General features: G+C 40.2%; 1 protein-coding gene across 1 annotated transcript; it reads left to right on the top strand.

Annotated features, from left to right (window-relative positions):
* Positions 1-520: 520 nt before the first annotated feature.
* Positions 521-895, top strand: LOC138874472 (uncharacterized). The gene has a single exon (XM_070152928.1). The coding sequence runs from the start codon at positions 521-523 to the stop codon at positions 893-895; it is 375 nt and encodes a 124-aa protein (XP_070009029.1).
* The last annotated feature ends 19,957 nt before the right edge of the window (positions 896-20,852 follow it).

The following is a 20,852-nucleotide window of genomic DNA, read 5'->3' as shown; positions in this document are numbered from 1 at the left end:
GAATAGCGAACAAGCCTGTTGTAATTGTGGAAGGTGCCCGCATAGACCCTGTCATCGTCAAGCTGGTAACTCAATTACCAATAGTCAACAGCAGGGCGGTCCCATGGAATTATGAACGAGTGACAGTGACTTACAAGGGGAAAGAAGTTAAAGAAAAAGTATGTGAGACCCATGGTTTGACTCAATCGGAGAGATGCATTGCCCCCGAAGAGTTAAGAAAAGCTAAAAGCTCCAAAGACAACCCAGTATTGGCGAAGAAAGTTGTGACTAAGGAAGAAGAAGAGGAGTTCTTGAGAAAGATGAAAGTGCAGGATTATTCCATTGTGGAGCAGTTGAGGAAGATACCGGCTTAGATTTCATTATTGTCATTATTGATCCATTTAGACGAGCACCATCGGGCTTTGTGAAGATCCTGAATGAAGCCCACGTTCCTGACAAAATCTTAGTAAACCACTTGGAAAAGATAGCTAACAAGATATTTGAGGTGAATAGAGTCACTTTTTCTGATGATAAGTTGTCCATGGAGGGTACCGAGCATAATAGAGCCCTCTATCTGACAGTGAAATGCGAAAATTCCGTGGTTACTCGGGTGCTGGTTGACAATGGTTCCAGCGCGAACATTTTCCCTCTCTCCGCTCTGAAAAAATTGAAGGTGGATGATGAAAGAATTCACAAGAACAGTATCTGCTTTCGGGGATTCAACGGTGGAGGGAAAGATTCAGTCGGGGACATAGTTCTTGAGCTTATAATAGGGCTAGTTGAATTTACCATGGAGTTCCAGGTGCTCGATGTGGCTGTTTCTTACAATCTACTGTTAGGTCAACCCTGGATTCATGCTTCCAAAGCGGTCCTGTCTACTCTGCATCAAATGGTCAAGTTTGAATGGGATAGATAGGAAATCGTTGTGCACGGCGAAGATAATTGGTGTGTTCCCAGCGATGCCATTATTCCGTTCATAGAGATGAAGGTGGCACAATGGCAACCATTGATTGAAAAAATAGTAGCTAAAATATCATCCTGGACTGCAAAAAAGCTATCATATGCTAGTAGAGTTCAACTTATTCGAACTGTTCTCTTTGGAGTACAATCGTATTGGTCTCAAATAATCCCGATGCTCTCCAAGGTGATCAAACTTATTGAAGCATACTGTAGAAGCTTCATATGGTCAGGAACTAATGTCATTACCAAATGTACATTAATATCTTGGGACAAAGTCTGTCAACCTAAGAGTGCCGGAGGGCTGAACATCCTAAATCTTAAAAGCTGGAATAAAACAGCCATTCTCAAGTTATAATGGGACTTGTGTGATGATCTAAAATGTCACCTTTAAAATAAATAACTATCTCGTTAAGACCTTGAAAAGTGGTATCAATAATTCCTCGACTTGCGTGCACAGTCCATATAATTTTCCGGAAGGTTTTATGTAAAAAATGGATTAAATTGTGAATTAGAGCTTTAAAACTCAACTGAGTTGACTTCGGTCAACATTTTGAGCAAACAAACCCGGATCCAAGTTTTGACCATTCCGGTAGTTCTGTATCATGATTTGGGACTTGGTCATATGCCCAAAATCGAATTCGGGGGTCCCTAGCTCAAATTATCGTCATTTAACAGAATCTAAAAATCTAAGGCTAAAGATTTCTTAAGTTTGACCGGAGATTTGACTTTTGAGCAAATGACCCCGGAATGGAATTTTGATAATTCCAATAGTTTCGTATGGTGTTTTTGTCTTAGGAGCATGTTCGAATTTGGATTTGGAAGTCCGTAGGACAATTTGACGCATTTGGCGAAAGTTAGAAATTTGAAGATTTTTGAGAAGTTTGACCGAGAGTTGACTTTTTGATATCGGGGTCGGATTCCGATTCAGGAAGTTGGAGTAGGTCCGTAATATAGAATGTGACTTGTGTGAAAAATTTGAAGTAATTCCGGAATGATCTTGGTAAGGTTTGAGACACTTAGTCTCTTTTAAGGAAGCTTAAGTTGAAAAAGTCAACGGGATGTTAACTTATGTGTTAGAGGGCTCGGATGTGAGTTACGATGGTTCGATTAGCTCCGGGAGGTGATTTATGACTTAAGAGCGTGATTGGAAGGAGTTTTGGAGGTTCGTAGTAGATTTAGGCTTGAATTGGCGAAGTTGATATTTTGGTGTTTTCCGGTTGATAGGTGAGATTTTGATATAGGGGTCGGAATGAAATTCTAAGAGTTGCAGTAGTTCCGTTGTGTTATTTGGGATGTGTGTGTGCAAAATTTCATGTCATTCGGACGTGGTTTGGTTAGGTTTTTGATCAAAAGAGTGATTTAGAAGATTTTGAAATTCTTAGGCTTGAATCCGATGCGAATTTGGTGTTGTGATGTTGTTTTGAGCATTCCGAAGGTTGGAACAAGTTTGAATGATGTTATTGGATATGTTTACATGTTTAGTTGAGGTCCCAGTGGCCTCGGGTGAGTTTCGGGTGGTTAAACGGACTATTTCATCTTTGGAAAAGTTACAGATTTTTTTGAGCTTCAACTGTGCACCAGAAAATTTTCTGGTACGAGGAGTCCAGTTTGGAAGCTCATATCTTGAAATATATAAGGAATGAGAAAAATTGCAAAACATGAAAGTTGTATTCCTTACATTCTAGTTTCCAAAAAGTTAAACCATTTAGGATTCGGATATTCTATCAGAAAGTTATGATGGATCGAATATGGTTGGTGGATCAATTTTGATAGAATTTTCTAATGCACTTTAGAAGCTCATATCTCGGAATATATTAATATTATATGGCATACAACCTATAAAATGAAAGATCTTCGAGTCTAGTTTTTAAATATTTAAACCGTTTGTCATTTGGATATTTTCACAAGGAGTTATAGGCATTTTAACAGAAGGTGTACAACAGGGAAAATGGTAAGAGGATGTACAACCTGCACAACGCAAGGTACAACTCGATGAAGCCTGGGCAGATTGTTTTTAAGTCCTTTTGTCCACGATTTGGGTCCATGAAAGGCCGTATTTGCAAAATCGGATTTTATTTTTAATTTGAAAAAAAAAGTGTCAACTTTGTCCTTGAGTCAAATGAGTCTTGATTTTTTTTAATTAATCACCCTAATAAATGTGCAGAATGAGCACGAGTCAAAGTTTGCCAATAACCGTTAGGAACAAGATCCCTTTGGAGTTGCATATGTGGTGAGAGGATCTGGGAAAATCGGAGCAAGATAAGGTTAGTCTACATTTGGGAGGTCTCACCAGGTTGTTAAAGATCAGACCTAGAGGAGATATCATAAAGGCTTTGGTTACGTTTTGGGACCCGCCCCATAACGTATTTCACTTCTCGGATTTTGAACTCACCCCAACCTTGGAAGAGATAACAGGTTACATGGACAGTACTGAAGGGCTGAGGCATAAGTATCTGATCGCGCCAAGAGCCCTTAACTCTCACAAATTCATGGATTTGCTAAAGATAAGCAAGGGAGTCCCGTACTCCAAGTTGGAGGGTGGTTTTTCCACTCTACATTTTATATACCAGAGGTACGGGCATGTAGGAGGGTTCAACGATCCAGAAAGCGGGGTTTGTAGCAAAGGGAACCGAACAAAATAGGATGAGCATAGGTGTTTCGCCTTCATGGTAGCTTTCTTAGGCCTTGTGGTGTTTCCCTGAAAAGATGGGAATATCGATTTGCGGGTGGCTGGAGTCGTCAAGGTCCTGATTACCAACGCCAAGAGCACTCTTGCCCCTATGATAGTGTCTGAGATATAGGGAGCTCTCACAGCTTATAAAACTGCGATAAATTTCTTCGAGGGATGCAATTTGCTATTACAGATGTGGATGATCGAACACCTGTGTCATCGCCCTCGGTATATGAGTTACGGATCCACAGAGAAATGTTGTATTGAAGAGTTTGACACAAGGATTTCAGGGTTCAAGCTGCCAGAATCCCGCCTTCGTTCCATCACTGCGGGACAAATAGAATGGATACTAGGTTGGCTTCCTATTAAAGTAATTGTGTATATGCCCGCCACTGGTCCTTATTTCCTCCTAATGGGTCTGTGAGGTATTCAGCCCTACGCTCCTTACCGGGTGATGAGACACTTAGGAAGGTGTCAGGTGATGCACCCAGATGAAGATCTTAGTGTTTATGCGGTTGAGATCAGTTCCGACGGCCAATTTCATGAAGAAACAATTTGTTCTATTTGGAACGAATGCCAGTATTTGACGGTGAACACTCAAGTGCATGACCTATCTAGAGGCGAAATCTCACCCACCTATCTTGCCTGGTGTAGAAAGAAGAACACTGTGTAAGCACGTGATTTTTGCCCAATATGAGAATTACTCCCAAAAAATCCAAAAATAAAATGATTTTTCTTTGGTGTGCAATTTTGTGATATTTTGAATAATTATTTGTATTTGTCTGTGCGTGTTTATTTGATAAATTAATAAAAAATACAAAAATATGTCGCATTTTGCATGTAGGATTTAATTCTACAGTTGTTAGTAATTAAATTTGTTTTACAAAAATTAAAAATTACAAAAATAGGCATCGTTTGCATTTTTAGCATTTAATGTCCAAATATACAATTTTATGCTTAATTATTACTTAATTGTGCGTTAATTGTTATTGGGAGTTAATTTGCACTTTTATAACTTAATTTAATTCTTAATAATAGTTTAAGTATTTTTATAATTTAGTTTTAGAGAAATAAAAGAAGAAAAAAGAGCGAAAATATAAAGAAAGTCGGAATTGGGCCTCTTCTTCGATTTCAAGCCATAGGCCCAAAAAATGGCCCAATCTTCCCTACGACCCAGTCCATTTCGAACTGGGTCGACCCAGTCCATAACCCAAAAGACCCAAACCCCTTTGTCTTACATTTTACAAAAACAAAACAAAAACTAAAAGAAGAAAACCCTAAAATCTAAACCATCCGCCCCCCCCCCTCTCCTATCTTCTTCTTCTTCCTCTAAAGCTCCAACCAAGCATCCATGGCTGCCCTTTACCTTCTTCTTCGACACACCCTCATCGTCCAAACAGCTGCTGCCCAAGCACTTCATCTTCTTCGTCCACCATTGTTGCTCTAGTTCGTCGTCGTTTGGTCGAGCTTCATCTTCTCCGGCAAAACAGTCTGTCGTCGCCACCAGTTGCTTCTGCTTGTGCGTCGACCAGCCCGTTGTTTGTTCCTTCTGTTGTTCGAAGCCCCGTCGCTGTTGCTTCTGTCTCAACCAAACAACCAAACGAACACAGCCATGGACGAGCTTCGACGTCGACCATGTCGTCGTCCATGGCTGTCCGCGCTGCTGCTGCCTGTCGCCGCCGCTGCTACTGTCTCGACGTTGTGCTGCTGCTGCTCATCGCAACAGGTGTTGGACGGACTGCTGCTGCTGCTCGTCGCGGCAGTAGCTACGGGCTGCTTCATCTTCTCTTCGTCTTCGTCGTCATTTGTTCGAGCTTTGGTCGAGGCTCGGACAGATTTGTTTACAATCAAAGTTCTTCGTTGATTCATCTCCGGTTAGTTGTTTTTGAGTTTTATTTTGTCCATATTTCGTTTTTATATTTCTAAAAGTTAAAATCGTTAAATATTTGATTCTTGTTTTGTTCGTTGTTTATCGTTGAAATCATTTTTCTAGTTTGTTCATGTTCATGTGCTTTGTTAAAATTAATTTTCAGATTTCAAAATAGAAGTTTAATTAGTTGTTTTCATGTTTATTTCATGTTTGTATTATTGTTTAAATGAATATTTGTTAGTTTAATATTAGTTAGATACAAATTGAAGTTTAATTAATTGTTTCTTCAATTTGTTTCATGTATTTTATGTATTTTCCGGAAATTGTTAATATTGTTAAGTTCAAGCTTAAGTTCATAATTGTTTCTTCTTAGGTTTTTGTTTTGTCATTTGCCTAAAAGAATTTAGTTGTAATAAGGGAAGTATGTTGGTTTTAATCATTTGAATCCATCGTTTTTATTTTTAGATTTAATTCATGTTCATATTATGTTTGTTTGATCTTGAATCCGAAATGTGTATAGTTTGATTTTTTGTTTATCATTTATGATTATTTCTTGAATTTGTCTCATAATCTTGTTTATAGGAATTGTTTGTTGTAATGTTGTTAGAGTAGTTGATTTTAAGTTCAATATTATTGAATTTAGAAATCTAAATATACTTGTTTGTTGTTGTTGTTGAATCCGAAAATAGGATTGTTTGTTGCTAAAATATTGTTCAATCAAATTTTAGTTGTTCTTTGTTGTTCAATTTGTGTTCATGTGATTTGTTGTTGAAATGTTGTTGAAATCATGTTCATGTGCTTTGTTGTTGAAATGTTGAAGAAATCATGTTCATGAAATTTGTTGTTTGAACATTGTTAGAAATTAATCATATTGTCTATATTTTGGTTATGTTTGATTAAATGATGTGTTATAGCTGATGGGTAGTTTGGTAATTTGTAGTACGTTCAGGGGTAGTTTGGTAATTTCAGTAAGGTCGTGAGGGGTAGTTTAGGAATTGTACATTTTGAAATTGTTTATTTGAAGCATGGGGGACAAAATGAAATGGGGTGGGTTGTGATATAGTTGTTTAATATAAAGGGGGGACAAGATTTAATTTAAAGGGGGAATCTTGCATTATTTTAAATGAAGCATGGGGGACAAAATATAATGGGGTGGTGTGATATGTTTATTTAATGTAATGGGGATGAGTGGAAAGATAATGGGTTGGGTAGAGAAAAAGTATGGATTTTAATTAATTGAAAGGTTTATGGGATGGGTTATAAGAAGAAGTCTTGAACACAAGACATGGAGAACAGAAATAGAGAGAGATACGAAAAAAATACACACACAGATAGAGAGAAAAAACGGACAGAGAATATAAGAGAGAAAAATTCCGAAAAATATTTAAGCTTTCAAAAATAAAAATAAAACTAAAAAAATCTACTGCTTTCTTTCTTTGTTTGAAATTAGTATTAATGGTTGTTGTTTCATTTAAAGCTTAAAGCTTTTGTTTTTGGGATTACTACTCCACCGGTCTGTTACTGGGTTGTTACTGTTGCTGGGCAGTTGTTGCTATTGTACTGTTATTATTGCTGCTGATTCTCATCATCATTTTCTTTTGCTTCCAATATCAGGTACATATCTGTAAATTCATGTCATGAAAAGCTTCAACATGACAAGTAAATGAAGTTTGGAATTATAAGGATGTCTTCTACTCATTTAAATTTTATTAGTTTAAGTTTCAGTTTTGTTTTAATTGGTTAGTATAGTATTATACTTGACATGATAAACTGTTAACTAATTAACCTTCTGGAGTAGTAAATTCCACGATAATCTTATATGTTTTGAGGACTAGTGATGACATTTACTGTTTGAATTGATAGGGAACATTGCAGAAAATTGGCCATTAATTAAATCTTGTGATATTGTTAGCTAAGTAAAGAATAGTACGGAAATACCCAGAAATTACATTACTAGCTTATTTTGTCAAATATCCAATTTTGTTTAAGGCTAGATGATGTCGTCTTATTAAATCAATTGGTAGATTAATTCTCTTTATTAATAACAAATGGCGTAGTTAAATCAACTCATTTCTTTTAATGTATGAAATAATGTCGATGATTTTTTTTACAAAATATAGAGTTAGTGTTTGCAAATATTCGCATAGGCAGAGAATAAGAATTGGTTTATTTATCTCAAACTCAATCTTCGCAATCAAAAATCAACTAAATAATTATCTTTGGACTAAAACAAATACATGAGAAGGACATGGGATTTATAAACAAATCGTGGCATTTTATGTAAAAGATATATAGAAGAAGAGTTCGCCTTAAATGAAACAATGAAGATTTTGCAGAAACTATTAATTTGTTTATCATTTTAAGTTCTTTCCCAATTTTATACACCATTCGATTTATGGACATCCAAATGTTGTATCCACAAAAAATGTTAGTTTTAGATACATATTGTTTGTTTTCTTCTTCACGCCATTAATTCTTTAAAATTTGAGATATATGATTCATATGTGTAAAATAAGGCTCGCGGTCAACACGTAATAACAATTTGTAGAGAACCTTATCAAGAATATTTTTGTGATTAGGGATACGTTCGCGTAACCTGATTATATTTCTAAAAGCAATTCGGATTATGCGTTCGCGCAACTTCGATCGAATATTTAATAAAAGGGATTCCTCGGAGAATATCATTATTAATTTCATAAAACCCCGAGATGTGAGGTTCACTACTTAATTATACAAAAAGGGCGAATGTTTTTGATTTTATTTAAGCACAATTTCGAAAATAATTGTTTTAATAAATATATTATCTATATTATCGTGTCCACGTGCGCGTGACACAACTCCGCATGTTTTAAAAAAATATAATTTATAACAAGAATATACGTACGCGTGATTCGATTCAAAGAAGGGTCTTTAAATATAAATAGAAGCGGTAACAATAAAATCATGCAATAAAAATGTATTTTACAAATCAAAATAATCAAGCCGAATATAACAGTTGAGCGACCGTGCTAGAACCACGGAACTCGGGAATGCCTAACACCTTCTCCCGGGTTAACAGAATTCCTTATCCGGATTTCTGGTGCGCAGACTGTTAAATAGACAGAGTCATATTCTCCTCGATTCAGGGATTAAAACCGGTGACTTGGGACGCCTTAAAATTCCTAGGTGGCGACTCTGAAACAAACAAACAAATCCCGTTTCGACTGTCCTTTAATTGGAGAAAACTCCCTTGCACCCTCGCGGGGGCGGAAAAAGGAGGTGCGACACACTGCAAGGGCCGAACCAGAAAGACCAGCCAAAAAGCCTCACATTCAGGAATTCGTTGAGGCGTCGCAAGAACAGTGGGCTTGGTTGGCCAAGGAGAATGAGTACAGGTCCACAATAGGAAAGTTGGAGAAACAAGTCAAAGAACTTCAATTCGAGAATAACTTGCAAGCCACGTCGGACGAAGGTGAAAAGAAAAATCTAGCCAAAGAAAACGAGGCCCTTCAAGCCCAAATTCAGAAAATGAAAGTAGCGGCAGAAAATCCCACCCGAAGTGCCAAAGATGAAAAACTTATAGATAACTTGAGATAGAAAGCGGGCAAATACAGTTTTGATCTCAACAAAGCAGAAAATGAACTAGCCAGGCTCGAAAACAATTGGCTAAGAACGTGGATGAACGAGCGCGCCTGAGTAAGCAATTACAAGAAAAGTACAACAATGAGGTTGCGGGGTTAAAAAATAAGGTCATTACCACGGAAAACAAAATGATCAAACAAGCGAAAGATTTCAAAGCTGAAAGAGCCGGAATGACGCAAGCAACCGATCAAATGCATAATAGAAATGTTTAACTGCTTAGGTACATTCACTCCTCAAATGTGCGGTTAAATCGCTAACAAGTTTGTTATTGATGAACATCCAATCAGGCATGTGGTTAGTTTGATTGGCATTCTGGCAACTCACTCCTACAACACTCGGTCCAAAAACAAGCTGAACATGGCCAACCAGGAACTTGAGGTGAGTATTGTCGATCCGTCAAAAGAGGTGGAAGAATTAGAGGTCAATCTGAAAGATGAGTTGTACAAGCTGAAGCAGTAGATGGCTAAAATGTACCAAGCATGTGCAAAAGGGCACCCACCGCCAGTTTACCCCGCCAACCCTGCTTTTATCCTGCCATTGGCCAAACATAGGAACCTCCCACTGTGAACTCATCTCTGACCTTTTCCCTTTACCAACAGTGCTATGGCACCACTTCCCATACATCACAAGCTCCACCACCCAAATAAGTCCCCCACCCTCCTCCACTAGTCACTCCTGTTTTTGTGGCACCTCCACCTCCTGCATTACACTGGTCCCCCAGTGAGCCTCTGTTCCAGACTCACGACAACTAGTATTACCCCCCAGAGCCCACTTTCAAGGTTCCCGAACCCTATTCCTACACTCCTCATTTTGACCTCCCTGCGGAAACTAAAAAACCGTCTAAAAATCCCGAACATGAGGAGATGTTCAGGAAAGTTAAAAGCCTGGAACAGTCATTTAGGGACATGCGGGGTTTGGGAGGTCAAGTAAGTGTTGTCACACCTCCTTTTTGCGCGCCCACCCCGAAGGGTAAATGCGCGAGGGAGTTTTTCCAATTTAAGTGACAATATTCGAAATGGAATTATTTATTTAATTCAGAGTCGCCACTTGGGAAAGGTTTGGCTTTTGGTGTCCCAAGTCACCGGTTTATCTTGAATCCCAAATCGAGGAAATTTTCGACTTTTCCAAATGAAGTCTGCGAACCAAAAATTCTAAGTAAGGAATTCTATTGACCCGAGGGAAGGTGTTAGGCACCCCCGAATCCCGTGGTTCTAGCGCGGTCGCTTAAATTGTTATAATGGCTAACTATCTGATTTTAATACATGTTATGACTTATGTTCTCTTATTAAGTTTAAACCACTTTTATTATTATCCTTTGTTTTTTATAGAATTGCAACGTCATGAAAATGCATCTCGAACCACGTCACAATCAACGCACCCGTAGTTGTTAACACATTTCGATTTCGTTGAGATTTGAATTTGGGTCACATAAATGCGCACCCGAATTTAAGAATGTAATTTAATTAAGTCGCGCCTAAAGAGTCTAACACGTTATTATCTTTGGGGAAGGCAGTGAAATTCACTAAACAGTCGATCCCAAATTCTAAGTATTTATTATGATCAATTATTGAGGGCCCCGCAATTTGCATTTTATTTGGCGAGGCTCGTCTCATTATTTTTTTTAAAAAAAAGGATAATCTTAGCATGACTACATTTCCTTTTTTTTGTTTTCTAAAAATCAATGGAAGAAAGAAAATACATTCTATTTAAATTGCATGCTTGGCCAACTCCGGATTCTTGTTAATTATCTGATTAATTGTTTATGAGGCGGGAATTGTTTCATGTCTTATTCCGTGGGTGAACATGCTTTTAATTTGGTAAAGGGAATTGCATACAAGATTGATGAAACGCTAAACTCACTCCAAACGCTTCTCAAGCTGAATTTAAACTAACCCGTTTGAACAAGATTAATGGAATTACTTATTAGAGGACGCCACTAATGGTATTCGAAACTTGTCCTATAAACTGCCTAAGCGGGGTCCAATATAGTTGAAACTCAAAAGATTAAAACTGTATTACATTTGGCCAAGTTAAAAGCCACCTGCCCTACATATTCAAAACATAACTGAAGAAGGAGTTCACATTAACAATTATACCAAGTAATGGCACATTCCATGAATTATATAGCTACATCATGTATACTACTAAACAAACCATATATCGCAGTTTAGACCAACTAATTTTCAATTAAGTACGAGCTCACTAGTGTGTTCTCTATTGAGCTACAAACTAAAGAATTACATAATTTTAACAACATTTGTAAAGCTGTAAATAAGGCAGCGACTGATTAAATTCCTTTGCACCTTTCATTTCATGCTTTTAACGGTTACATCAGCAGGAGATTCAAATGTGTACCTGGAAATTGCTTACAATTGAAGAGGCAGAAAAGTCAGTAGAGTAGTAGTAGCATACACAAAGCAGCAGTACAGCATGACTTAGCAAAACCAATAACAACAACAGCAGGAATCTCCAGGAAAGAATAGAACCAAAAGAAGAAGCCAGTAGCTTGAAAAATAGTGCTTGAAAAATCAACAGACAACTAGGCTGCCCGATAAATCCCACAGTATAAGAAGATTGCTAAGATTGCAAGCAGAGATAATAAAACAATAGTTTCTGAGCAGAAGACAAAACTGAAGTTCTTTATTGTGAAACCTAAACTTTAACACACTAAGACCCTGGAAAATTCTTCTTTATGGTTTTTTAAAAAAACTCTTGCTCTCTTTATGATTTCACTACTCTCTCTTTTCTGATTTTTCAGAACTATCTCCTATTTTTCAGAACTCTCTTTCTGATTTTCAGCACTTCTTTGCTGATTTTCAAAACTAAACCCCTGAACTCTCTACTGTCTGCCCACTCTCTTCTTTTTTCTTAGCTTCTGTCTCTTATGTGTGTATTTGTATATCTCCCCTCCTCTCTCTTTCTCTGTCTGATTCCCCCCCTTAACTAATGGAATCTTCCTCTATTTATTCTAGCCTCAGCCCATTCAAAACAGCCTGTTAAAATCCACTGAATCCCCTCCCATGTTCCCTTCTCAAACCTTAGGGCCCCTTTTTGTCAATTGAAAACTAATTCACCCATCTTATTCCCTCTGTCCTTCCCACTCCAAACTCAAAAGAGATGTCTTACCCCATCAGATTCCCTGACATCCCTCTTTTTAAAATGGTTTATCATTTTATTAAACTAAACCAAACATGGGCAGTAGGAATATGTCCTGACAGCACATGCTGTCAAGTTAATTTTAATCTCTTAAAGGCTTTAATGCATATGCTGTCCACAAGTGCACATGCCATCAATTCAGACTTAACCCTGAACTGCAGCTAACCCAATCCTTAAATGTTTCTGATTTAAATACACAAACTATAAGTAGCTATACTCAATTCTTAATTGGATTCAAACAAAGCTTCAGCAGAAAACATGAATCAAATTATTACCATTCAAAGCTGAAACTAATTGACGACATATATTGAATCGACTACGCGAATTACAACACATACAATCAATAACTAATGATCAGAGTCGAACAACATTGAATAGGGGGTTCAGATTGCATTGTCAAAACAGGAAATGACCCTGGGAACTAATTAATCGATCGAAATTCGTTTCAATCAATTACACTGTTAAACACATACATCCATCAATAAATAGCAAAAAGAGATTCGACCAAATAAAGGGTCCAGGCAAAACGGACAGAAACAGTCGACACAAAAAATTCAAAAATAAATCAACTAAACATTTGGACATATGAACAGACATTTAACTACAACAACAACAAAAGGAACTGACAAGAAAAAGGAAAGCAGAAATACCTTAAAGGTTTGAAAAAATCAGAAGACCCTGTCTCGGATTTGAATTGACCTTTCTTGGGGTTGAACGAATTTTAATCGAAGTGTTCTCAACTGAGAACACTTCGATTAAGGTCCATTAGACCCTAATCATCTGGTTCAAACGGACAAAAATCGGACTCAGAACTTCTAGGGTTCCTAAGGTAGATTTGGAATTCAGGTTTTCCTGGTTGGATTCGGACCAAACCAAGCCTGGTTTGGTCATGAGGGAGGTCAGGGGAGTGCCTGTCATGGATTTGGGGTGGTTTGGCATAGGTCGAGGCCCGGCTCGAATCTTCAAATGAAGATTCGAGTGGGGGAAGATTCGAGACCTAAGGTTAGCAGATCTGTGTTCATGGGGTCGAGGTGGTACTAGGGTGTTAAGATGGTGGTCACCGGCGTCCTTGCCGCCGGGTTTACGGTGAGGGGAAAGGGGGTCAACACTAGGGTTCTAAGGGTTTTGGGTTTGGTGAAGACGACCTAAGGGCAGGGGGGGTTTGGCTTAGGGCACGGGGTGAAGGGGGGAGGTTTATATACGGGGTGAGTGATCTGATATTGGCCTTTGGATCACCAATGATCAACGACTGTGATCTTTCTACTTAAGGGAACGACGTCGTTTGGTCTCATGCTGGGAATGGATCAAGCCAGGTTTTATCGGGTCGGGTCAGGTAACGGGTAAAGGAGATGGGACGAGGGCCGTCAGATCAACCTGGTTTGAACGGCTGAGATGGGTTGTCCTTGAAACGACGTAGTTTTGGTGTAAAACTACATCGTTTGGTGGCCTGGGAGATGGGTCGCTTGGACCGGCTGCCTTGGGCTGCTTTTGGGCCTCAAATTTAAAGAAAACAGGCCCAATCCGATTTTTAAACCAATTTGCACTCTTTCTTTTATTTTCTAATTTTAAAGCATAAAACCTAATTAAAGTGAAATTAAACACCCATTAATTAGCACTTAACACAATTATCACACATATTAACATATTTAAATAGGTAAAATCACACCACGACGACAAATAGAATAAAAGATGCATATATATTTTTTGTGATTTTCCTTTTAATAACCGAATTATGGTTTAATTACACACGACACATATTTTTTGTATTTTTGTTTGATAAGACTAAATAAGAATGGACAAAACCACAAATAACTACCAAAAATGCCACGTAAATTCCAAAAATCGTACAACAAGACCATTTGTTATTATTTTTTGATTTCTTTTGGAGTGATTGTCGCGTAAACAAAAATCACATGCTCATAGATGCACCTCTTTGTCCGAAAACATGAAGAGTTTTTATGCAAAGATAAAGTGAGCGGATATGAGCGATTTTTGCCCATTGGAATACTCCGTGTGAAGCGCATATTTTGAAAGATTTGACCGAATCTTCGCTTCAAAGATTTCCTACATATCCTGGGCTGAACATGAATCAGGTCGATGTAGTTCGGGAAACTTTGGTAGCTGGGACTACCCTGGGATTGCGATGCTTGCTGTTACTGTTGTTGTTGTTACCACTGTTGCTTTACTGACCGCCTTATTACAACCAAAGGAAAATTGAAACTGAACTAACTACTTATGCCTGTCAACCACTAGTTACAGGATTCCTATCTATAATTCTTTTGCAATTTGATCTTGGGTCTTAGCTGATTCTGCTTGTAGATTTCGATGTGAATCTCGATGCTTGCGAGTTGTAGACGCTTGTTTACTTCTGCAGTATTGAGTGAAACGGGATTGGCGGAGCTTGGGAATTTCGATCGAATTTTGAGCGACCTGCCCTTTGTCTGTTCCGATATTTGGGAACATCTTCTTTTTTTTTCTTTTGTTCTTTTCTTCTTTTCTTTATTCTAGATTGAGACTCATCCCGTAGGTCGTCTCGATCCATGCACCTCAGGGTCAGACCTGCTGAAACGACAAAACAAACGAACGAAATTTTCTGCCCCAGTTTCACTAGGAAAATTTCGTGAGTTAATTGTCATGAAAATTTACAGCACTGATGAGGGGATTGGAAAAACCCTAGTCTACAAAGCGCAACTCAGGGATTGGAGCCCTAATGTCGCAAAAGGTAAAAATGCACAACTCAGGGATTGGAGCCCTAATGTCGGCTAAAGGAAGGTTGCTCAACTCAGAGATTGGAGCCCTAATGTCGGCTAACAGAAAAAATGTTCAGTTCAGGAATTGGAGCCCTAATGTTGGCTAACCGAAAAACGCTCAGATTAGGGATTGAAGCCCTAATGCTGGCTAAATGAAAAATGCTCAGTTCAGGGATCAGAGCCCTAAATTGGGAGGATTGCCAGGTTATGCTGGAAAGGGTCCACGGGTTATGCCGGGGAGATTCATCGGGTTATGCCGAGAAGATTCATCGGGTTATGCCGGAAAAGGTCCACGGGTTATGCCGGGAAGATTCATCGGGTTATGCCGGGAAGATTCATCGGGTTATGCCGGAGAAGTCATCGGGTTATGCCGAAAAAGGGAAAGAGGTCCCTGGGTTATGCCAGGGAAAGAGGTCCCTGGGTTATGCCAGGGAGGTCTACGGGTTATACCGGGGAAGTTATCGGGTTATGCCGGAAAAGGAAAATAGTCCTCGGGTTATGCCGGGAAGTCATCGGGTTATGCCGGAAAAGGGAAAGAGGTCCCTGGGTTATGCCAGGGAGGTCCACGGGTTATGCCGGAAAAATTCCACGGGTTATGCCGGGAAGATTCATCGGGTTATACTGCGGAAGTCATTGGGTTATGCCGGGAAGATTCACCGGGTTATGCCGGAGAAGTCATCGGGTTATGCCGGAAAAAGGGAAAGAGGTCCCTGGGTTATGCCAAGGAGGTCCACGGGTTATGCCGGGAAAGGGAAAGAGTCCTCGGGTTATGCCGGGGAAGTCATCGGGTTATGCCGGAGAAGGAAAAGAGTCCTCGGGTTATGCCGGGGAAGTCATCGGGTTATGCCGGAAAAGGGAAAGAGGTCCTCGGGTTATGCTGGAAAAGGGAAAGAGGTCCCTGGGTTATGCCAGGGAGGTCCACGGGTTATGCCGGGAAAGTCATCGGGTTATGCCGGAAAAGGGAAAGAGTCCTCGGGTTATGCCGGGGAAATCATCGGGTTATGCCGGAAAAGGAAAAGAGTCCTCGGGTAATGCCGGGGATTTGGATAGAAAAAGCTCCTTGGGTTATGCCAGGGAGATCCGTGGCTTATACCGGGATAGTTGAGGAATGAGGTCCTATGCTACCATGATTTGTTTTTCTTTTGGGATGTTCATTTTTATTTCGTCTTCTTTCTTTTCTTTGGTTTTCCTTTTTTTATTTCCTTTTATTTATCAAAATGCATGAAAGAATTCTGGGGAAACTTACTTTTGGTCGTTTTCTTGCTGCAAAGCTGTTTCAACGCTCGCGCATTTCATTTCTTTTTGGGCTACACCTACTTCTTGCACGGTTGCTTTGGATCGCACCTGTCTCAATTTTCCTAAACAAAGAAAAATTGTCAGTTTGAAAACGGCAGTTGGTTCGGTGGCCTTGATCGTTCCAATTGCTTGGTCTCGGCCTAATTCCTGTTGAGAAACTCTGCCATTGATTGGATTCACAGGCGACCCCTTTTAAACTAATCAGACTCGCATTTTCGGATTTTGTGATGATTTGCCCGTGTAAGGCTTTGGTTCTTTCATCCCATTCTGCTTGGGGATTCTTAACGAGGCCAACTCAATGGGGGGTTTTTATTGGGGCAGACTCGTTGGGGATTTTTTTTTACAAGGGGAGACTTTGTGGAGATTTTTACAAGGGGAGACTCTGTGGGAGATTTTCACAAGGGGAGACTCTATGGGGATTTTTACAAGGGGAGACTCTGTGGGGATTTTTACAAGGGGAGACTCTGTGGGGATTTGCCGGTTTTTTTACTTCAAAAGCAAATCAACAACATAATCAGTCGGGTTTGGACTAATGTACCACTGAAGTGGGGTATTTTACTTCCCACTAAACGGAGCTCCGTGAAACCAGTCCTGCCACCTTTTCTTTCCAGCATATTTTGGAATTTAGGGTTAAAACGAAAGGGATTCAAAGAAAAGATAAAACAAAGAGCGGAGAAAACGAATTTAAAAAGAGAAGTGTCCATTTCGGGATAAGAAAGACTTATCTGAGGCAACATGCTGACATTAAATTGACATGACATGCTTTTTGGACTGGATGCCCGACCTTCAATAACTTGCATTTCCTCATGAACCAAAACGGATCTATGTTTTCAAACCCGGGAACCTTGCCAGAACTTTCTGAGGTGGAATCATCTTTTTGGCCGACAATGCCCTTTGCGGGTTTCCGCTAGTTGACCTCTCTCATTTCTCTTCTTACCGTCGCCTGATAGCACTCTTTGCAAGTTTTTACTAAACAAGCTCTCTCATTTTCGATTTCTCTACTCGCGTCGCCTCTTGGTGCCCAAAGGTTTTCACCGACAAGACTCTCTCATTTTATTCTTCTCATTTTGTTGGATCAGATCCAAATAACTCCATCCTCCCATTTTGAAACACTTTGCTGATTGATCAGAAGGACTTGAACAAGGTTTGGGGTGAAAATAACTTGGATTGAGCTACAACTTTGGAGCCGTCTAGACAGGATTATTGCCGAATTATTATAACGTCTGCCCCAGTTTAAATTTTGGGGAAAAACTAGATTTTTGTTTTGGTGTGACTGAACCCCATTGAGAGGCTGCCTACGTATCCTTTCAGATTCAAGTCAAACGTATCAGGCAACTTTTTTTTTTATTAAAACTAGCACTTCCGGGTTCCAAAGAGGGTAATGAAAGAAAGGTAAACGGCTCAAAGGGTTAGCAAAGGGTTTGAGTGTTTGGGTAGCGGGAATGAAAGCCTTCGCCCTCTCAATTGTGCAAAAACATCGTCAGAGCAAGTTCAGACATAGTATCTTTTTACTGCATCTGCATTCACGACTGTGTCGGGATCTTTTCCTTCAATATCACCTAGATATAATACTCCTCTGCGCAATATCTTCCTGATGATGTATGGACTTTTCCAATTAGGAGCAAATTTTCCTTTCGCTTCCTGGTGATGTGGAAGAATGCGCCTTAACACCAGTTGACCTACTTCAAAATTCCTGGGTCACACTTTCATGTTGTAAGCACGGGCCATTCTTTGTTGGTACAACTGCCCGTGACAGACCGCAGCCATTCGCTTTTCATCGATCAGCGTTAACTGTTCCAAATGGGTTTTGACCCATTCGTTGTCTTCAATTTCAGCTTCAACAATGATCCGGAGAGAAGGGATTTCTACCTCTGCCGGTATTACAGTATCGGTCCCGTAAACCAACAAGTATAGGGTTGCCCCTACTGATGTGCGTATTGTAGTGCAATACCCCATCAGGGCGAAAGGTAACTGCTCATGCCATTGTCTGGAACTCTGGGTTGTCTTCCTCAAAATTTTCTTGATGTTTTTGTTCGCCGCTTCAACAGCGCCGTTGGCCTTGGGCCGATAAGGAGTGGAATTCCTATGCGTTATTTTGAACTGTTCGCACACATCCTCCATCAAATGACTATTCAGGTTTGCCGCATTATCTGTGATTATAGTTGCAGGAATACCGAAACGACAGATAAGATTTGAATGTACGAAATCCACCACGGCTTTCTTAGTGACCGATTTGAGAGTGATAGCCTCGACCCATTTTGTGAAGTAGTCGATAGCGACCAATATAAATCTGTGTCCATTTGAGGCCTTCGGCTCGATAGGACCAATGACGTCCATGCCCCAAGCAACAAATGGCTAAGGTGCAGACATGGGATGCAGTTCTGTGGGAGGTGCATGAATCAAATCACCGTGCATTTGACACTAATGACACTTTCGAACGAAGCTAAAACAGTCATTTTCCATGGTCATCCAGTAATAACCTGCTCGAAGGATTTTCTTTGCCAAAACATACCCGTTCATGTAGGGCCCGCACACTCCTGCGTGTACTTCATGCATGATCCTTCCCGCCTCCTCGGTGCCAACACATCTTAGCAGATTGAGGTCCGGGGTCCTCTTATACAATAACTCGCCGCTCAAAAAGAAACCACTTGCATGCCGCCTAATGGTTCTCTTTTGATCTCCAGTAGTATGTTCGGGGTATTCTTGTGTCTTCAAGAACCTCTTGATATCATGGTACCATGGCAGTGTACATGATCCTGCCTCGATTACGTTACAGTAACCGTGTCTTTCCCTGATTTGGATTTCCAAGGGATCGACGTGGGCGTTGCCTGGGTAGGGTAACATTGAAGCTAAGGTAGCAAGTGCATCCGCTAGTTCATTGTGACACTACGGGATATACCTGAACTCTATTGATTTAAAACGCTTGCCTTGGTCCTCCACGTGTTGTCGGTGAGGAATAATCTTGATATCCCTAGTATCCCATTCACCTTGGGCTTGCCGGATAATCAGGTCAGAATCTCCCATAATCAATAAATCTTCAACATCCTGATCGATCGCCATATGCATGCCCATGATGCAGGCTTCATATTCAGCTCTATTGTTCGTGCAAAAGAAACGCAGTCTAGCTGTAGCAGGATAGTGCTGACCAGAAGGCGAGATCAAAATTGCCCCGATTCCTACACCTTTGGCATTTACGGCCCCATCAAAGAACATCTTCCAAACATGAGCGCTTTTTGAGACTACTTCTACGGTATTTATTTCTTCATCCGGAAAATAAGTACTCAACGGTTGGTATTCCTCATCAACCGGGTTTTCGGCCAAATGATCCGCTAATGCCTGGGCCTTCATTGACGTGCGGGTGACATAGACTATGTCAAATTCAGTAAGCAAGATTTGCCACTTGGCCAGTCTTCCAGTAGGCATCGGTTTCTGAAATATGTATTTCAAAGGATCCAACCTGCTTATGAGGTAAGTAGTGTGAGCTTGGAGATAATGTCTCAATTTTTGAGCAACCCATGTCAAAGCACAACACGTTCTTTCCAGCAGAGTGTACTTGGCCTCGTAGCCGGTGAATTTCTTGCTCAAGTAGTAGATCGCCTGCTCCTTCTTTCCGGTTATGTCATGTTGCCCGAGGACGCAACCGAAAGAATTTTCCAAGACTGTCAGATACAAGAACAGGGGTCTCTCTGGCTCTGGCGGGACCAAAACCAGGGGATTTAAAAGATATTCCTTGATCTTGTCAAAAGCTTCTTGACACTCAGCCGTCCATTTGATCGCTGCATCCTTCCGTAACAGCTTAAATATGGGCTTACACGTGCTAGTTAGCTGGGCAATGAATCGACTGATATAGTTTAACCTGCCCAACAGACTCATCACGTCTTTCTTCGTCCTTGGGGGAGGTAGATCTCTGATAGATTTTATCTTTGGATCTAACTCTATACCTCTCCTGCTTACTATGAAACCCAAAAGCTTGCCTGATGGGACCCCGAAAGCGCATTTGGCTGGGTTCAGTTTCAAGTCGTACTTCCTCAGTCTCTCGAAGAATTTCCTCAAGTCTTGGATATGATTGTCCCGCGTCCTGGACTTGACTATCACGTCGTCCACATACACCTCTATTTCTTGATGCATCATGTCATGAAAAATGGCAGTCATGGCTCCCATGTAAGTCGCCCCAGCATTTTTCAGACCGAATGTCATAACCCGATAACAGTAAGTCCCCCATGGTGTAGTGAAGGCAGTCTTCTCGGCGTCTTCTTCATCCATCAACACCTGATGATATCCAGCGTAACAATCTACGAAAGACTGGATCTCATGTTTGGCGCAATTATCAACAAGGATGTGGATGTTGGGCAATGGGAAATTGTCTTTGGGACTTGCTCTGTTCAAATCTCGATAATCCACACATATCCGAGTCTTCCCATCTTTTTTCGGCACTGGAACTACATTTGCCAACCACGTGGTGTACTGGACTACCCGAATCACTCCCGTTTTCAGATGCTTGGTGATTTCTTCTTTAATCTTGTCACTGACATCAGTCTTGAACTTTCTT

Source organism: Nicotiana sylvestris, chromosome 1 (assembly GCF_000393655.2).
Source record: "Nicotiana sylvestris chromosome 1, ASM39365v2, whole genome shotgun sequence".
Classification (NCBI taxonomy): Eukaryota; Viridiplantae; Streptophyta; class Magnoliopsida; order Solanales; family Solanaceae; genus Nicotiana; species Nicotiana sylvestris.
The sequence above is the reverse complement of the archived record's forward strand: the minus strand, read 5'-3'. Positions and strand labels throughout refer to the sequence as shown.

What these genes read in the sequence shown, in the direction of transcription:
- LOC138874472 (XM_070152928.1), top strand. Translation starts at nt 521, where the DNA reads ATGGAGGGTACCGAGCATAATAGAGCCCTCTATCTGACAGTGAAATGC.